Here is a 16,852-nt window from a genome sequence, read left to right as displayed (position 1 = left end):
AGCTTCCTCTTCCACTCTAGCCCGCCACCCCCACCCAGCCCCACTAGCACTTCTACCCAGCCCTGGCCGGCTGGGGTAGCCAACACACCACCTCTACCTGGAAGCCCCCAGGATCACCTCCACCCCCCACCCCCACCCCCCGCGTCCCTAGGCTGCGCCGGCGTCCTCCGGTGCTCTGTGAACCCGGGCTCGGGGCACCTGGGCTATTTGGGGCCCCCCACTGGTCTGTCTCCCCCCCCCCACGCCCCCGACACATCCAGACGAGCCCCGACGGCTTGGCCCGGTGGTTCCGTTCCCCGCGGTGCCCTCAGGCCTTGGCGCACCGAGGGCTCGGTGGACGTCCGGAGACTGGATGAATCCCGAGCCCCCACGGACCTCGCAGTGGAGGCGGAGGCCCCGTGGGTGCAGAGGCGGGGCCGCTCCCCCCAGAGCCCCCCTCCCCCGGACTTCCGCGGCCCGAGTAGTAGCTGGCAACTCGGAATCCCCTCGCCGGGCCGCCGCGCGGGGCCGCCTCCTCCCTCCCGTCCTGCCGCCTCCGCCCCCTCTCCCTCCCTCCCGCTCTTTGTCTCCCGGCGCCGGCCTCCCCGCCACGCGCCCCCCGCGCCGCCCTTCCCGGGAGACCCCGCGGATCCCCGCGGACGCGACGCGACGCGTGTCTGCCTGCCCGGCTGGGGGCCTGCGTCCCGCGGGCCGGAGGGCGGCGGGGCGGGGAGGTAGTTCCCTCCCTCTCCCCCTCTCCCTCCCTTCTGCCTCCTCCCTCGCTCACACGCACACACAAACACGCACACACACACGCGCGCACACACACGCGCACACGCGTACACGCGCGCGCGCACGGAGCATCCTCCCGTCAGGGCTCTGGTCCAGCCCCGCCCGCGCCTCCCGGTCCCCGCAAACCCTCTCCTCCTCTCCCGCTCTCCTCATCGCCTCCGGCTCCCGGACCCTCCGCGCCCGCGCCCGCCCCTCTCCCGGGATGGAGCGGCTCGAGCCCGCCCGCAGCCCCCCGCGGCCGGGGTGACGGCCCCCGCCCCTCCCCGCCTGGCGCGCGCCGCGAGCACCATGGGCCCGAGGGGCTCCCGCGGCGCCCGACGCTGAAGATGACTGATGCTGGAGGTGAGGACCCCGACGTGGACCGGGAGCAGAGCCGGGGTCACCGGGGACTCGCGGCGGGACCCTGAGTGGGGTCGGATAGGGCCTTTCTTCCCCATCCCTGGGTGCTGGGCTGCCGGGGGAGGGGGGCGGAGGTAGGATTTGTGCCCCTAATCCTCTCCCTCCCGGAGAAATTAATTAAAAAAAAAAAAAACTGGCGTGGGGGGAGGGGGGAGGGCTTAACTCCTTCCTACCCGGCGCGGAGTTGGACGGCTGGAGCGGAGAGAAACTAGCCGCCCGGCCGCGACCCGGGGTGCGGTAGGTGCGCGGCCTCCGCGGCGCTGGGGGCGCCGGAGCCTAGGGCAGGGGCCGCCGCTTTCTCCAGCCCCCCACTGCCCCCTTGCCCCCAGCCTCCCCTCCAGGCCTTTTCTCCCCGGTCCTTCTCGGTGGCACTTCTGTCTTGGTCTCTTTCTCTTCTTCCCGGGCTCCTTCCCTCTTGCCTGCCTCGCTGGGTCCCGCCCCTCTCTCTACAGCCCCCCTTGATCTCTCCTGGCAGCCCTCCTAGGGGCCTCCCTCGGGACCAGGGCACCCGGCCCCCACCACTGCTTCCCCCGCCCCACTCATCCCTTTCCTGCTCTTTCTTCCTTCTTTCTGCAGCTCTGTGGACAGTCTCCACCAACCTGTCTGTCCCTGTCCCTACTTCCCACTCCCCTCTGGGGCTTGTGCACCCTTTCTCTTTCTTCTTCTCTGGCTCCCAGGAAGCCTCCCTTACTCCCAGAGAAGAGTCAAAGGTCATAAGTGCTACTTCTCTGGGAATTGGAAGCTTTGGGAGGAAGGAGTGACCTGGTAGCTCCAGTTCCCAGAGGGACAGGTTCATTTCCATCTTGTGGCAGTTCCTGGTTAAATGTGTGCATATGAATGTGTGTGTGTGTGTGTGTGTGTGTGTGTGTAGAAGTCTTGGGGGGGGGGTGTTTTCCAAAGCTCAGTTGTGGTGAGGGAGGCCTGGTGACCTCTTGGATGGCCTGTTTCCCAGAGTTCCCCATGGGACTTTGTCCCCCCCACACACACACCAAGGAGTTAGTTGTTGAAGGAAGGGAAAGAAAGCCATTTGTGCTGAATCAGGTTGGATTAGGCACAGGTGTGAGCTGGAAGGCCCAGCCTGTCCCAGAGGACCCCTGAAAGAGGACTATCCCTATGGACGTCTTCACCCTGGACTGGGACTTTGAATAAAGAATGCACGAGATCTCCATTCTCAGCTAATCGAAGAGGAGACACCACTATTGACCTCAGAGAGCCTCCATTCTGATGGGAGAGGCAGTTCTTCTCTTCAGAGAGTCCCTAATCGGATGGGGAATACCCTCTCCTTTCCTCAGGGAGCTCCCATCTGATGCAGGGGAGATATAACCCATTTAGGGAATCAGTGAAGTATGAAAAACCCCTAATTCCCAGTGGTTGGGGAAGGGGGAATTTAGAAATTGTGTGGACAAATGGGAGGAGGAGGGTTTTTTTAGGGGCAGCCCAATCCTGGTCAGATGAGGCTGTGTGATTGAATGAGGGAATTTTGCTTATTCTAAGGGGCAGCCTCCCTTCCAAGATGGCCCTTCAGGCAGGAAGAGAGGTTCTAGAATTTCTTTGCTACTGGCACCTAGAGTTGAAGAATAGCAAGGGAGTTCTTGGAGGACTCATGTCCTCTGGCCCCTTCTCCTACCTCATTTCCTGCTTTCAGCCCCAAGCATCCAGTGGAACTTGGGGTGGAGGTGGTTTAGAAGTTTCTCCCAGTCCCAGACAGTGTGGGCCAGCTCCCTTTCCTCTGTGTTTTTCCTTTCTCTCTGCAGGGTCCTCTCCTCATGTGCACCCTCCAAAACTGCAGATCATCCCCCAGGATAGGGCTGGAGGGCAGGAGACAGGCGGAGGTTGAATTCTGTCTCTTGTCTCCTGTATCTCAGTTTTCCCATCTGTAAAGTGGGGATGCTAAGAATCTCAAACCTGGACAGCTCACCACGAGATGGTGTGTATGTAATAACAGGAGAGGAATGTTGGAAAAGACGCCAGCAAGCATGAGGCCTAGCCTTCCCATGCCTGTCAAACACATTTCCATCCCAGTGCCCTGCCTCACTCATGGACACCTGAGTGTTAACAGTAATTGGAGATCATGTCCCAGCCACACAGTGTGCCCCTGCCACTGGGCATCCCCTCCCCACCCCATCCCCTTGTTCAGTATTCCCCTTCCCCTCTAACACCCAGGCCTTGGATTAGGGATGCTGCCATCCTACATCTGCTAGGAAGCCTGTCTGAATTGTTTCAGCGGTGTACATCCTGCCTTCCCACCTGCCTCCCTTCTTGCTTCCCACCAAAAAAGCAAAACTAAACCAAACCCCTACCCAACCCACTTCCTTCCAGAACATACTTGAATCACAGAGATTTGGCTGTCCACTGTTCTGTTGTGAGTACTCCTCATACCCTTCTGCATCTGTGAGTCTGTCTGGAACTGTGAGAACTGCGAGTTTGTCAAGAACAGGGGCCCTGTTGATGGTGCCAGCTTCCTGAACAGCTCATGTTCAGGAAGGCAGGTGGTGAGCACACCAGTGCTGGGGGGTGGGGGACAGGCAGGACTGGGTGATGGATGGGTGGATGGATGGATGGAATGATGGATGGATTTGTGGATGGATGGGCAAGTAGATGGATGGCTAAGTAGGTGGGTAGGTAGATGGATGGATGGAAGGACCTGGATTCTGCTCCTGATTTTGCCATTGACCTTAAGCCAGTCACATTCTCCCCTCTGTTTCTTTATTTGGAAAATGAGAGGATTGGATTTAATAATCTCCCAAGATTTCTCCCAGGTTCGATGTTGGACAATTTATGACGATCAAACGTTTTGAGGGAGTGCTGCTGATGGAAAGCCCAATACACTGAGGGGGGGAGAGTTCAGTGAACCATGTGAAAGCTCACAGCAAATCAGCTTGGACCAAAACCAGAGGACTCAGCCTGTGCCTACACCCTGGATTTCCTTCTGCCCTTACTCTTCTACTTCTGCCTCCTGCCCCACCTCCCACCATCTGGGGGATGCTTCAGACAACTTCTTTTCCAAGGGGCTGGAGAAAGAGTTCTAAGGGAAGGTGAAGGGCCAGAAGGCCAGGAGCAGGCAGCCAGTGGCAGCTCCTTTGTCTCCACCAACCTGAACCTCTTACAGTCTTTCTCTTTCTCTCTTTCCCTCCCTCCCTTCTCCTCAGCTCTCTTGAGTCATGGCTTCTTCAAAGCTACGAGAACCTGCGGATGAGGTTTTTGGTAAGTTCTATTTGCCAAAACCACCAGCACTTGGGAGGGGGGATTCTCTCTGGGACTTTAGTGTGTGTGTGTGTGTGTGTGTGTGTGTGTATACTGTGGCCTGGCAGCCTGAGTCTTTGTCATAATACTCTCTGCCAATTACAACAACAATAAGGGTCTCCATTTATGAAGTGCTGTCTCATGCCAGGTACTAGGCTAACACCCCCATCTCGCAATATCACTTAATCCCCACAATAATGCCAAGAGGCGTGCTCATTGTACCGACAAGGAGCCTAGAGCACAGGGTGCTAAAGTGACTCGCTTTAAAGATTGCAGGGCAGGTTAGTGGCAGAGCTGGGACTAGAAGCCTGGACTGCCTAATCCCTGCTCTGTGTCACTGTGCTGCTATACACTTGGATTCCCAGCAAAGGTGACACCCATTACCTCCACATCGCATGGTGGGGGACCTCGGCCCGCAGGATGTGCATGCAAATCAAATGCATAGAACATACAACCTCAGTACCTCCAGGCTGACCCCCTCTTTACATACTGGGGTGGGGTGCTGGCACACACCTGCTGGCACCATCATTTGCCCCCTGCAGTCTTTCTCTTGAGGGTTTGGGGAAAGATGACCTGAAAGGGCAGAATTCCCAGCATGCACTGGGTGGGAAGGCTGTTTCCCAGCTGGGGAAAGGAGTCCCCTCCTCCTGGTGGAGGAGTCAGGGAGTAAAGGGAGGAGTCAGGGAGTAAGGGACCGGGAGGATCACAGGGAGCATGGAGGGAGAGGGGGAGACAGGTGGCCCCTGAAGCCTGCAGCATGTGCACGGCCCTTGGGACTCTCAGGTTGGTGTGCGCAGCATTAGGGGGGCTCCCAGCTTCTCCTCCCCAGCCTTCTCCTCATCTCTATCTTCCCTCCCCTCCCCAGCTCACCCTCTTCTCCCCTGCGTGGCCACATGCCCTGGCAATGCCAGGAACTGCTGCCTCCCGGCTCCTGGGAACACTGCTTTCCTGGCCTCCCTGGGGCCCCTAGAATGGAGGGTTTGCCTCTGGGACTCCTCCAGCCTCCAGCTGCCTCTGGGCCTCAGACTCTTGGGTCTCACCCTCTGTACCCAGCCCTGGCCTGATGGAAGTGAGCTCCCCCTTTCCTAGGCTTCTGGGCCTCCACCACCCCCTCAACCCCATGTCTTCCTGTTTTTCTTCTCCCTGACCTGCTGAGGTAGCTGGCCTGCCCTTGCCTGCTTCCTGATGTGAAAGGTGATTAAATATTCATGACTCCCCACTGCCCAGGGCTGGGGAGAGAAAGACTGAGAGACAGACCCACATGGAGATGGAGGGGGAGGCAGGAGGCCAGGTAGAGCAGGGACCAGAGGTGAGGCAGGCCCCAACTTGCCTCAACACTTCAGCCCCCTAGGAGTTCCTTTGATCCCTCCAAGGTAAGCCACCCTGCAGTCCTGATGTGGCCCTAGTCAGGGGCGAGGGGCCCTTGGGGGCCTGGGCACCAGGTGAGCACTGGAGATGGAGAGGATGTCTGGTGGCAGCTCCCTGCCCTGCCCAGAACAGCAAGATTCTGATGGCTGTAAGGCCTGGATGCTGTCCTTAAGTCCCTTTCCACCTCTGGCCAAACCCTTCCTCTCTGAGCCTCAGTTTACCCACCTGTAAAATGAGGGGTTGGACTCACAGGTCGCTCTCATCTCTTCCTCAGAGGATGTATACAGGCTTGGTAGTTCCACACTGAGCTTTGGGAGGCAGACTGCCTGTAACCCTGGCCCCTCTCTCTAGCACCCCAGATGCCCTCAGGCAAATTAAGGCTGCCCTGGGGATTCCTGGAATCTCTTCCTAGTGGGGTTGTGGAGAGTTTAAATGAGCTAGTAATTGTAAAGCACTTAGAACTGGTGCCTAGCCCAGTGAGAGAACAGTAAGTATTAGCAATTATTGTTCTGTGGCTCCACCCTCAATCCTTGCTGCTTGCAGATAATACTGAGGTTCTGTGTCATCAGGGAGCAGGGGTCAGAGGGCTCTGTCCCCCAGCTCAGCCCAGGGGCAGGGAAGGAGCCAGAGGAGTGGTGTCAAGGCTGGGGTCCCAGATAGCAGGCCTGTGACAGGACCTTTTCCCTCGCCAAGCCCCCACCACTGCCCCTGGACAACGTAGCAGGTCTGGAGGTCCACCCTCCCCTGGGGCCAGGCCTTGCTGGGCTCCACTGGCCCACCCACTCCTTCTCCTTCCAAAGCTCCTTTTCTTCCTACAACCTTGGCTGTTTTACTGTCACCCAGCCCACAGCCTGACTACCTACTCTAAAATAGAGCCCCCAGCCCCTGCCTGTCTCTTTCATCCCCTCCACAAATACCACTGAGCCCCTCCTGTGTGACAGGTTCTGCGCTAGGCCCCAGGGAGGCAGCACTAAACAAGCCGAAGTCACCACCCCCAGAGAGTCTGAGTTCCCATACAGGGGCCAGCGGGGGACTGACACCAGAGCACCCTTGACGAGGAGGAACAAGTCATGGGGAGGAGGGCTCCGCAGACGATTTAAGTGCCCAGTGTGGCGGAGGGCGAGCACCATCATCTCCCCTGGACCTTGAGGCCATCTCTGCCTCGCTGTGCGCTGGCCCTTGAAGTGGGACCTGGGTTTAGTTCGTCAAACACCCACTGAGCCCCTGCTCTCTGCCAGGCCCGGCACCAGGCTCTCACAGGACACAGTGGATGACGAAGCCTTGCCCTCCACAGCGCACAGTGTGGCACAGGACTGTCATTTCTGACCAGAGCCTTGAGCCAGGCCTCGAGAGGTGTGGCTGTCCCTCAGGGCAGGTGGAACAAGGGATTTGAGTGGCAGCCAGATGAAGAAGGGGTGGGGGGAGTGATGGAGCAGAGAGAGGTGCCAGAGTGCAGGGTTAGAGGCAGGAAGGGAAGGTGGAGACGGATCGAGGTGTGGTCAGCAAGTTGGCACCGTTCTCACCACCGCCACTAGCAGCTCGTGCTTGCTGAGCACTTAGCCATGGGCATTCTGGTGCAGCACTTTATATGGCTATCTCAGTTAATGCACACACAACCCTCCAACGACCCCATTTTACTGATAAGGAAGCCAATCCCTAAATGTCAGTAACTTACCCAGAGTCACCCAGCCAGCAAGTGGCAGAACTGGATTCAGCCCTGGGCCAGCCGGCTCCTAACCAGGGTCCATATAAGAGCTTGCTGTGCCGAGGAGGGAAGTGGGGAACACAGAAAGGGTGAGTGGCGCCAGCCAGCCTTGACTGGAGGGCTGAGGGGCATGGACTTTATGTTAATGGCTTTGGGACCCACCCCCCTTGCTCTGACCTACACCGAAACCTCAGCCTTGCCCTGGGTTTCAAAAGCAAGCAATTAGGGGACACAGTTAGAAATGTGTTCTAGAAAGTTTATTCTAGCAGGTAGGACATGGGGAGGGAGGCAGACCAGAGGCTCAAAGCAGGAATTGGGCAAAGGGCTGTGAAGACCTGAGTAAGGCAGCTCAGTCCCGAGGGAGGAAAGAGGCCAGACTCCAGGGCTGTGATAAAGGCAAATCTGCAGAACTGTGTGGGATCTGTTTGTTTGTTTGCTTTTTCCATTAAAATAGTATTTACTAAGCACCTACTATATGCCAGACCCCATTCTGGGTTAGAGCAGTGAACAAAATAGAGGAACATTTACCCTCATGGAGCTGACGTTCTAATGAGTGGAGAGACAGTAAACTAAGTAAAATATACAGCATGTGAAAGAATGACTCATGACATAAGGAAATAACATGTTGGGGTTCTGGGGGAAGTTATACATTGAGTGGTCAGTAAAGCCCTCAGTGATAGAAAGCATTTAAGCAAAGACCTGAAGGCCGTGAAGGAGAGAACCCTGCAGAAATCTATGGCAAGAGCCTTGCAGGGAGAGGAAGTGCAAAGGCCCTGAGTGAGGTACAGTGAGGCTTGGGTGAGGAAGAGCCAGCAGGCTAGGACGGCCAGAGTGGAGGGAGCAGGAGGGAGAGAAGTAGAAGTTCAGAGAGGTAAGGGGAGCCCAGACTGAGTCTGGAAGGCTACTGGGAGAACTTGGCACTTACTCTGTGTGAGCTGGAAGTCCCCAGAGGGTTCTGAGCAGAGTAGTGACAAGGGCTGACATGTTTTATCAGGATCACTCTGGCTGCTGCTGTGTTGAAAATAGACTGTAAGTGGGAAAGGGAGGAAAGAGGAAGACCAGCTGGGAGGCTTTTGTAATAATTGAGGCAGGAGGTGATAGTGACCTAGACCAGGGAGGCTATGCATCCCACGCTTCTCTCCCCTCCTCTCCCTCCCTCCCTCCTCCGCTCTCTCTCCTCTTCCTCTCCATGTGTATGCACGTATGTGCATGTGTGCACACACAGACACATAGAGATAACAATTTTCCTGTGGGAAACGAGAAGCATGTGGAGGAGCATCATGTATTCCATCATGCATTCTTCTTGTACTGTCACCCGACCTCAACGATCATTAGCTCGTGGCCAGCCTTCCATCTCTATCCACTCCTATCCCCCCGGATTATTTTGAACCTAATCCAAAACATCATTTCACCATAAATATTTCAGTATGTCCAGATGTATTTCAAAAGGAGAGCTAACAGGAACTGTGGCTAGATCAGTTGGTAGGGTGGGAGGGAAAGAGAGCCAAGGGCGACTCCAGGGCTTGGCCTGAGCAGCTGGAGAGCTGGAGCTGCCAGTCACAGCTTGACATGATGCTGAAGCTAGCTGCGGGACATCCAGGAGGCAGCTGGACACGTGAACTGCCGGCTGGGGCTGAGGGCAGAGGGTAGCTTAGGGCTGCCTGAATTGGGTAGCTGGGTGGATGATGGGGCCTTTCACAGAACCGAGGAGCAAAGGGGAAGCCAGGCTGAGGCTAAGGTGGTGGATTCATTTTGATGGATTATTTGAGGAGCCTGGGAGCCTTTGACATGACAAGTTCCCTGGCAGGTGCTGAAGTGCCTGGGCTTGGGATTCAGGGAGGGGTCAGGGCTGAGCTGGTAGGTGGTAGTGAAGCCAGGCCAGCACCTGGGGTGGCTTAGGGGGTATCTGCTGACAAGGGAACGAGGAGCAGGCAAGGGAGGGCAGGCATGGGTGATGGGATGGGGGAACCCCAAGATCATGGGGCAGGGGAGTGGGGAAGAAAGGTCTTAACCCATTCTGAGGTCTGGGAAAAACCTCTTCTGCTTAGAGACCCCAAGCTTGGGGATGCTGCAGAGTGAAGGCTTCATTCCTGGCTGGAGCAAAAAAGAAAAGAAACTAGGAGTAGTTGGGTTTATGCATGATCCATTGGGTTTACCTTCTCTTCATGTCTTCATCCGGGACCCAGCCCCACACCACTGACCCCAGGATGGGAGATGGGCCTCCTGGGGAACGCGTCTTCCTTGATACCGCTGCTATGTTCCAGCTCAGCAGTATCTGTATCTGAGAGCAGCCCTGAGCATGGCCCAGCAAGCCAGTGTCCAGCTTAGCCAGTCTCTGGAGCCAGACTAGTCAGGCTCAGCTCCCGGACCCCGGCTAGCTGGGGGCTTCAGTCAAGAAACTGAACCTCTTGGAGGCTCAGCTGTAAAAAAGAGTAAAATGTGCATTCCAGCTGTCCTAGCTCACTGGGTTGTTTTGAGTGGATGAGGTGTTGTATGAACATTCTGGCACATAGTAGGTGCTTCTTAAATGGTAGCTCATTACTATGATCCGTCTGTTCCTCCCTAGCCCTCCTGTCCACAGACCTACCCTCTAAGCGCCTTGGAGGCCTCCCTCCCAACAATCCCCCCCCACAACACTGCCCTCCCCCCACGCTTCCCTACTTAGCAGCATTGCATATACCAGCTCCCCAACGCCCCCCCTCTCTTGTAAACTCCCAACCAGAACTTAGACAGCTTTGGTGCTTCCTCCCCGACACATCCAAACGGGACCATCCTGTCCTGTCCTCCTCTGCGCCTGTGAGAGGTCCCACCATCTGCCGTGTTTCTGTGCTGACATGTCTGGCTTTCTGGGGGACTGTGAGCGACCCCGTTCTCCATTTCACTTGTACCCCTAGCCCCCGGCACTCAGAAACATCTGTCGACTGTCTGGCGTGTGAGTGCTGGCGGCTGCCTGAGCTCGGCCTCTGCACTTGCTGTCCTCACGGTCTGGTCTCTGCCCCCTTCACCTGGTTCCCAGACCTGGACTTGGCTGTGCCAGAGACCGTCAGACTGGACAGCAGTTTACACAAGGCCCGAGCCCAACTCCTGGCCAAGGGCCGGAGACACCGGCCCTCCCGCTCCAGGCTTCGGGACAGTGCCAGCTCTGCAGAGGACGGCGAGGGCTCCGATGGGCCCGGAGGCAAGGTGGGGGCAACCCACGCAATCACACCTACCCTACTCACCCTCTTGCCCCCAGACAATCCCTCCAAACCCTTTTCCAGGGAAACCACACTCCCAGGCTTCTGACATAGTAATGCCAACAAGGACCACCTGCATTCACTTCTGGCTCGTGTCAAACTTTTAAGGAAGGTATTATCATTCCCATCTTACATGTGGGGAAACTGAGGATGCGAGAGGTTCAGTAACAAGTCCACACAGTTAGGAAATGAGGGAAGTGGGATTCAAGCCCAGCCTACGTGACTGAAGGCCCTCCGCCCCGTCGCCCGCCTCTCACTGCCCAGCCGCCCTTGGGCCCCAGGCAGGAGGAGACCCTCCCTTCCAGGTCCCGGGAGGACCCGAGCCCTGGTGGCTCCTCGCGCCGGAGGCTCCCTCGCAGTTTGCGGGGTGAAACCAGCTCCCAGCCCCTCGGGGAAGCGGGAAGGAGGGTTGGCAGTGAGCGGCCGCCCCCTCCGCCAGGTGACCGACGGCTGCGGGAGCCCCCTGCACCGGCTGCGCTCGCCTCTGCACTCGGGCCCCGGGTCTCCGGCCGGGGGCTCCTTCTGCCTGGAGCCTCCGGGCTTGCGGCGCAGCCTGGACGAGGACGAGCCCCCGCCGTCGCCGCTCACACGCTACCGGCCCCTGCACAACGCCGCCTCGCACGAGGGCCTGGCCGCCGCCTCCTGCTCGCCCCCGCGCTCCGCGCCCTCCTCGGACAGCTCGCCCAGCTTCGTGCGCCGCCACCCGCGAGCGGAGCCGCACAGCGAAGGTGAGCGGCGGGCGGCGCGGCGCCCCCTGCTGGCGAGCGCCGGGACTGCAGCGACCCCTGCAGGACCCAGGGGGGCGGGGCGCGAGGGGCGAGGGGCGACGGCGGGGAGGGGGACCCACCGCGGGATGAAAGGACCTAGTTGGGAGCATCCTGTAAGGCTTCTCTGAGGAAGTGACGTGTGAGCCAAGATCGGAAGCCAAGATCGGAAGGCTGGTTAAAATGGTCAGGATAAGATGGACAGTGAATTGTAGCGGTCCCTACTTTTTCATGGTTTGTGTAAGGCTTTCGTAACTATCCGTGAAATAGGCAGGTGTTGGGACGCCTGGGTGGCTCAGTGGTGGAGTGCCTGCCTTTGGCTCAGGTCGTGACCCCGGGGTCCTGGGGTTGAGTCCTACATTGGGCTCCCCACGGGGAGCCTGCTTCTCCCTCTGCCTATGCCTCTGCCTCTCTCTGTGTGTCTCTCGTGAATAAATAAATAAAATCTTTAAAAAAGAAAAGAATAGAAAAAGGAGGTGTTACTGTAGGTCAGGTGTTACCCCTATATTTGAGACGAAGGAAAGCTCAGAGAGGTAGAGTGATTGGTCCAACAGCCGGTCAAGGGCACCAGAGCCAACTTGCATGATTCTAAGTCAGAAGAGTTTCTACCACCTAACGCGGCAGCTGAAGGAGGCAGGGCCATTTCCTTCCCTCTCTTCTCCAAAAGATGACAGCCGGGATGCCAGCCCACCGGAGCCTGCCAGCCCCACCATCGGCCTGGATAAGAAGACTCGCCGAAAGTTCCTGGACCTGGGGTGAGTAGAGGAGGCGCAGAAGCAAAGGCTCGGAGCTTTGGGGTGCAGGGTAGCCCAGTGGGCAGCACTGCCCCACTCCCCCCTGCCCTCCCTCACAGGGTCACCTTACGCCGAGCATCCACTAGCAAGAGCCGGAAGGACAAGGGCAGCAACCGTTTATCCATGGGCAGCAGGTGAGTGGTCCCCACCACGCCTCACCCACAGCTTCTGCACATAGTTCCCTGTGAGCCCGGCCCTCCCCCTCGGTGCCCACACCCATGCAGGGTGCTCTCTCTACAGGGAGTCAGTGGAGGGGTCTGGCAGGTCAGGGGGCTCCCCGTTCCTGCCCTTTTCCTGGTTCACTGACAGCGGCAAGGGCTCGGCATCCTCTGGCAGCACCACCTCCCCCACGTGCTCCCCAAAACACGAGGGCTTCAGCCCTAAGAAGTCAGCTTCTCAGGTGAGTCCATGGCCTTCTTGCCCCTGTACTGGCCCCAGACTCAGGTGATGTGAGGGCACACTTCCCCCTGGCTCGGGCTGGGATCCAGGCCTCTATCCATGGAGTCATTCAGTGATTCGTTAGTTCATCCATTCTCTGAGCTCATTCATTCACTGCTCACTCACTCGTACTCTGAGTAGCTCCGTGGACTCCTTCATTCCATTCAACTCACGTCACTGATCATGAGGTGTTACCCACCCAGCCCAAGGCCACCTCCATTCGTGCTGGCTCTTCTGCCTGGCTCCCGATGTCCTGTCATAGGAGTGGGGCTACCTTGTGGTGGGGTGGGGCTTGGGGGAAATTGGGATGAAGGGGACCCATACTAGGGTGCTCAGCTAGTGCTCAGGAAGCTTGCAGCCCTGTGGGAGAAGTGAGACGGGGATCAGAGGCAGTCCTGAGGGTCTGCTCCTGCTCCTGCTGCACTCTACCGTGGACAAGGCTCCTACTGCGTGCTTCTGCTTTACACACAAAGCGCAGGCGCGCGTACCCCAGTTGTAGAGATGAATGAATGAAGGCTGGAGAGAAGGAACTTGCTGCGTGGGTTAGTTGCCAGGCTCCATGCCTGTTCTGTGGTTGTTCCTTATGTGCTGCTGGGGCTGAGGAGATCAGAAAGCTGGGAGAAAGAATTCTTGACTTGAGACTTCCTTATTTCCTCTCTTCCCCTCTCTTGCTTCCCTTGTGCTGGACCCTGGGATAATATGGTGAACAGATAGGCTAGGGCTCATAGAGCTTCTGATCTCTACCCAGGCACTTATAAGCCAGGGTGCTACAGGCTATAATGGGGAGACACAAAGCGGGGGGGGCCTGACCTAGCATGGGGGAATCCTGGCCAGTTGCCTGCAGGAAGTGACACCTAGTCCATCCCTGCCAACTCTTCTGCTTCTGTTCTAGCCCCATGTCCTCCTAGGAGCCTTACATCCTGATACCTCCCATGAGTCACTGAGCAACTGCTGGTACCCAGTCCCCAACTTCAGCCCCATCCAAAGGGGAGTGGTGGGTTGGGTGGGGGGACTCCCTTGGGCTTAGAGGGTGAGCTCTCTTCAGCGGCACGCACCCCTCCTTTCTAGGAATCCACCCTGAGCGATGACTCCACACCCCCTAGCAGCAGCCCCAAGATCCCAAGTGGTCCCCGGCAGGAGACCAAGTGTTCCTACCCCTACCACACGCTGTCCCAGTCTTCAGATGAGGTAAGTAAGCCCTGACCTCTGGATGTTGGGTGTGCAGGCTGCAGGCCATGTCCTCCCCCTCACTGTCCTTGGTCTGTACCCCAGTTCCTGGATGAACCTCTCCCCACTGTCCACCACTGGACCAGCCAGCAGGTGGGCCAGTGGCTGCACAGCCTCAACCTGGAGCAGTATGCCGCAGAGTTTGCTGCGCGGCAGGTGGACGGGCCCCAGCTCCTGCAGCTGGATGGGAGCAAACTGAAGGTGGGTCAGAGGGGGAGAGCCGTGAGCCAGCCTGAGCCTGAACCACCTTCCAGGACTGTGGTCCCCCCACCCTGATCTCTTCACTTCCTTTAAGGCCGCTGCCCTGACCTCTGACCTCTGGGCAAGGTCCTTGGCCTAACCTTTCTACTCTAGCATGGGTCCCCATCTGACTTGAAAGTTGAGCCTGGTTCTTCAGTTTGACCTTTAAGCCCCAGCCCGGGTTAACATTGACCTCTAGGATGGTCCTATCACCTGACTCTTAATTCTGAGTCTCCTACTGTCACAAGAAACCAGGTCCCTCCCTGATCACCTTGCCTGATTCTCAGGTTTAGAGGCTGCTGGTAGTCAGGGGAGACCAGGAGTGGGGGCCCTGGATCTCTGTGCTGGGAGGCTCCTGGCCCGTTCCCCACCCTCCACTACATTGCTTAGGCAAGAGGTGGTGAGGAGAGTCCCCCAGGAAGTCTCTGGAGCGGGGAGGGGCCTCAGCCACTGACTAGCAGTGTGACCTTGGGCAAGTCACTGTCTATCTGTGGGGCCTCAGGGGATGGGCAGGATGGTGCCAAGGCTGAAATCCTGAGTGAAGAACAGGGGCTGAGGATAACCAGGGGTGGGGCCAGAGGGCATAAAGTCTGGTACCCTTCATCAGCATCTTTCCCAAATGCTCCCATTCAGAATTCTTGCCCTGAGGGTTCCGATCCACGGGCCAGTCTGGGAGGTGGAGGCCACATTTCCGGGAGGACTTGGCAGAGCGCCAGGCAGCATCCACCTGGGCACAGAGAACCCAGGGCTTGGGTTGGCCAGGGCCCGAGTGATTCTGGGGCTCTTGCCCTCACCCTGGAATTCCTCCCCAGAGCCTGGGGCTCAGCAACTCGCATGACCGGGCGCTAGTGAAGCGGAAGGTGAAGGAGCTGGCGGCCGCCGCTGAGAAGGAGCGCAAGGCCCAGGAGAAGGCTGCACGGCAGCGTGAGAAGCTCCGGCGCAGGGAGCAGGAGGCCAAGAAGAGCTAGGGGAGGGCGGGGGGCAGGCACTGGCACCCAGGCGCTGGTGGCCGCCGGGCTCGGTGGGCAAAGGCCTCAGCGGGAGGCAGGGCCTGGGCACCAAGCTTGGGCTAGCCGGGCCCCACTCAGGGGGGACATGCCCTCTCTCACCCTGTCGCTCTGTCTGGGCCCAGATCCCCCAGAAAGGGAGACCCCAGGAGAGGCCCAGTAATAAATCCAGTTTTAAGGACTTGTTTGGCACAGAGTTCCTAGGGGAACTGGCAGGTGATGGGCAGAGGATGGAGAGGCCAGGGCTGAAGCAAGTCCGGGAACCCTGAGGCACCTGGGTCAGTCTGACCCTCTACCCTCAGGCCACCGCGGCGCTGGCCGGCAAGGAGTAGGACACCTGCCTGCCTGCCTTCCAGAGGTCCTGAGATGGGGCAGGGTCCCAGGGCCTAGAGAGATAGGAAGCCTCTCAGCAAGGGTGGGTGGATGGAGTGGTTTCTCTCTGGCTCTCCAAGGTGGCTGCGTGCTGAGAGAGCGCTCTTGTGCTCCCAAGGGAGGCTGGCAGGCACCACGGCAACTTGCACTCAGGGTAGACTCTGGCCTGCACTCAGCAGGAGAGGAGAGAGGGCGGCACGGTCATCCCATGAAATCTTTGCCAGGACTTGAGGAGCAGGAAGGGCGGATGAAAACCGCCTCCTTCCCCTTCCCTGTCCTGTGGGTCCCAATGGTGAGATGACATCCATACAGGTCCGCCCCTCCTGGGATCCGCCCAAGGCCTGGTCTTTGACCTGCATTCTAACATAGGACCCACTTCTGTTCACCCTCAGAGGACAGCTGAGAGCCCTCTCTGGGGACAGAGCAAACTCGGGAGCTGGGGGTGACAGAGGACACCCCCGCCAATACCTAGGTGGCACTGAATGGGTGAATTCTCACCCCCTGCCTGGTAGAGGGGTAAAATCTGGGAATTCCCCTGGAATTTCCTGGAAGGGTTCATCAGCCTTCCCCCATCGGCTCTGGTCCCTGTTGGGGCCTCAGTGGGTTCCAGAACTGACAGACAGTGCGGGTGTGGTTCCCTGGGCCACAAGGAAGGGTGAGGCCAGGCCCCTGGGTGGGGGACGCATCTATCCCAGGAGCCCAGGGACGACATCTATCCTTATGAGGAGGGAGTGTTCAGGTGCAGACTGGCCAGCCAGCTGGCCTAGCTTCTGGAGGATGGGCCAGTTATCAGTGTGGCTGGGGGCCCTCTACTTAGAAGTCCCCCTCCCCCTCCACCTGTCTGGAGTGGTGGACAGGACCCAATGCATGCCAACCTTCCTCATTCCCGCTCAGGGGCTGTGGCTTCAAGGCCATCCCTGCTGTGATCAGGGCCCTGTCCCTGGGACTTGGTCCTTTACCCCCCTCTGCTGTGTGGGGAGAAGAGCTTCAGAGGAAACTGAGATAATGGGGCACCAGCACCATCTGGGCCTGCTGGAGGAGCTGGTGAGGAGGCTAGAAGGCACCCAGGCCTTTGAAACTATCAGGAGCTATATGGGTGCCCACCTGCATGTGAAGGGGGGGCAGTACTCAACTTATTTCAATAAACACTTATGATGTGCCAGTGACCTCTGTCTGCCCCAGCCAGGGGTGAGGGGTGGGTGGGGAGGCTGTGCTGTGCCCTGAGTACAGAGAGGTGACATGTCTGTCACCAGGGGCTGTACTGTCAGGTGTTCTGAATGGACGGCTC

The 16,852-nt window shown here is 58.3% G+C and overlaps 1 protein-coding gene across 2 annotated transcripts; it reads left to right on the top strand.

Annotated features, from left to right (window-relative positions):
* Nucleotides 1-975: 975 nt before the first annotated feature.
* On the top strand, nt 976-16,730 carry SAMD14 (sterile alpha motif domain containing 14). Of its 2 annotated transcripts, none has more exons than XM_049114066.1 (10): nt 976-1,113; nt 4,320-4,374; nt 10,503-10,664; nt 11,162-11,450; nt 12,154-12,241; nt 12,340-12,414; nt 12,521-12,680; nt 13,787-13,906; nt 13,991-14,146; nt 14,998-16,730. In XM_049114066.1, the coding sequence occupies exons 2-10, from the start codon at nt 4,363-4,365 to the stop codon at nt 15,151-15,153; spliced, it is 1,218 nt and encodes a 405-aa protein (XP_048970023.1). In that variant the 5' UTR covers nt 976-1,113; nt 4,320-4,362; the 3' UTR covers nt 15,154-16,730. The 2 variants fall into 2 exon arrangements, with proteins under 2 accessions (XP_048970023.1, XP_025295595.1); XM_025439810.3 differs by having other exon boundaries at nt 10,503-10,669.
* Nucleotides 16,731-16,852: the final 122 nt, after the last annotated feature.

Source organism: Canis lupus, chromosome 9 (genome assembly GCF_003254725.2).
Source record: "Canis lupus dingo isolate Sandy chromosome 9, ASM325472v2, whole genome shotgun sequence".
NCBI lineage: Eukaryota > Metazoa > Chordata > Mammalia > Carnivora > Canidae > Canis > Canis lupus.
Note: the sequence above shows the minus strand (reverse complement) of the source record. Positions and strands in the feature narration are given on the sequence as shown.

What these genes read in the sequence shown, in the direction of transcription:
- SAMD14 (XM_025439810.3), top strand. Translation starts at nt 4,332, where the DNA reads ATGGCTTCTTCAAAGCTACGAGAACCTGCGGATGAGGTTTTTG. An exon ending in AGCGGAGCCGCACAGCGAAG is followed by an intron (nt 11,451 to 12,153) that starts GTGAGCGGCGGG and finishes CTTCTCCAAAAG; the next exon opens with ATGACAGCCGGGATGCCAGC. An exon ending in TGTCCCAGTCTTCAGATGAG is followed by an intron (nt 13,907 to 13,990) that starts GTAAGTAAGCCC and finishes TCTGTACCCCAG; the next exon opens with TTCCTGGATGAACCTCTCCC.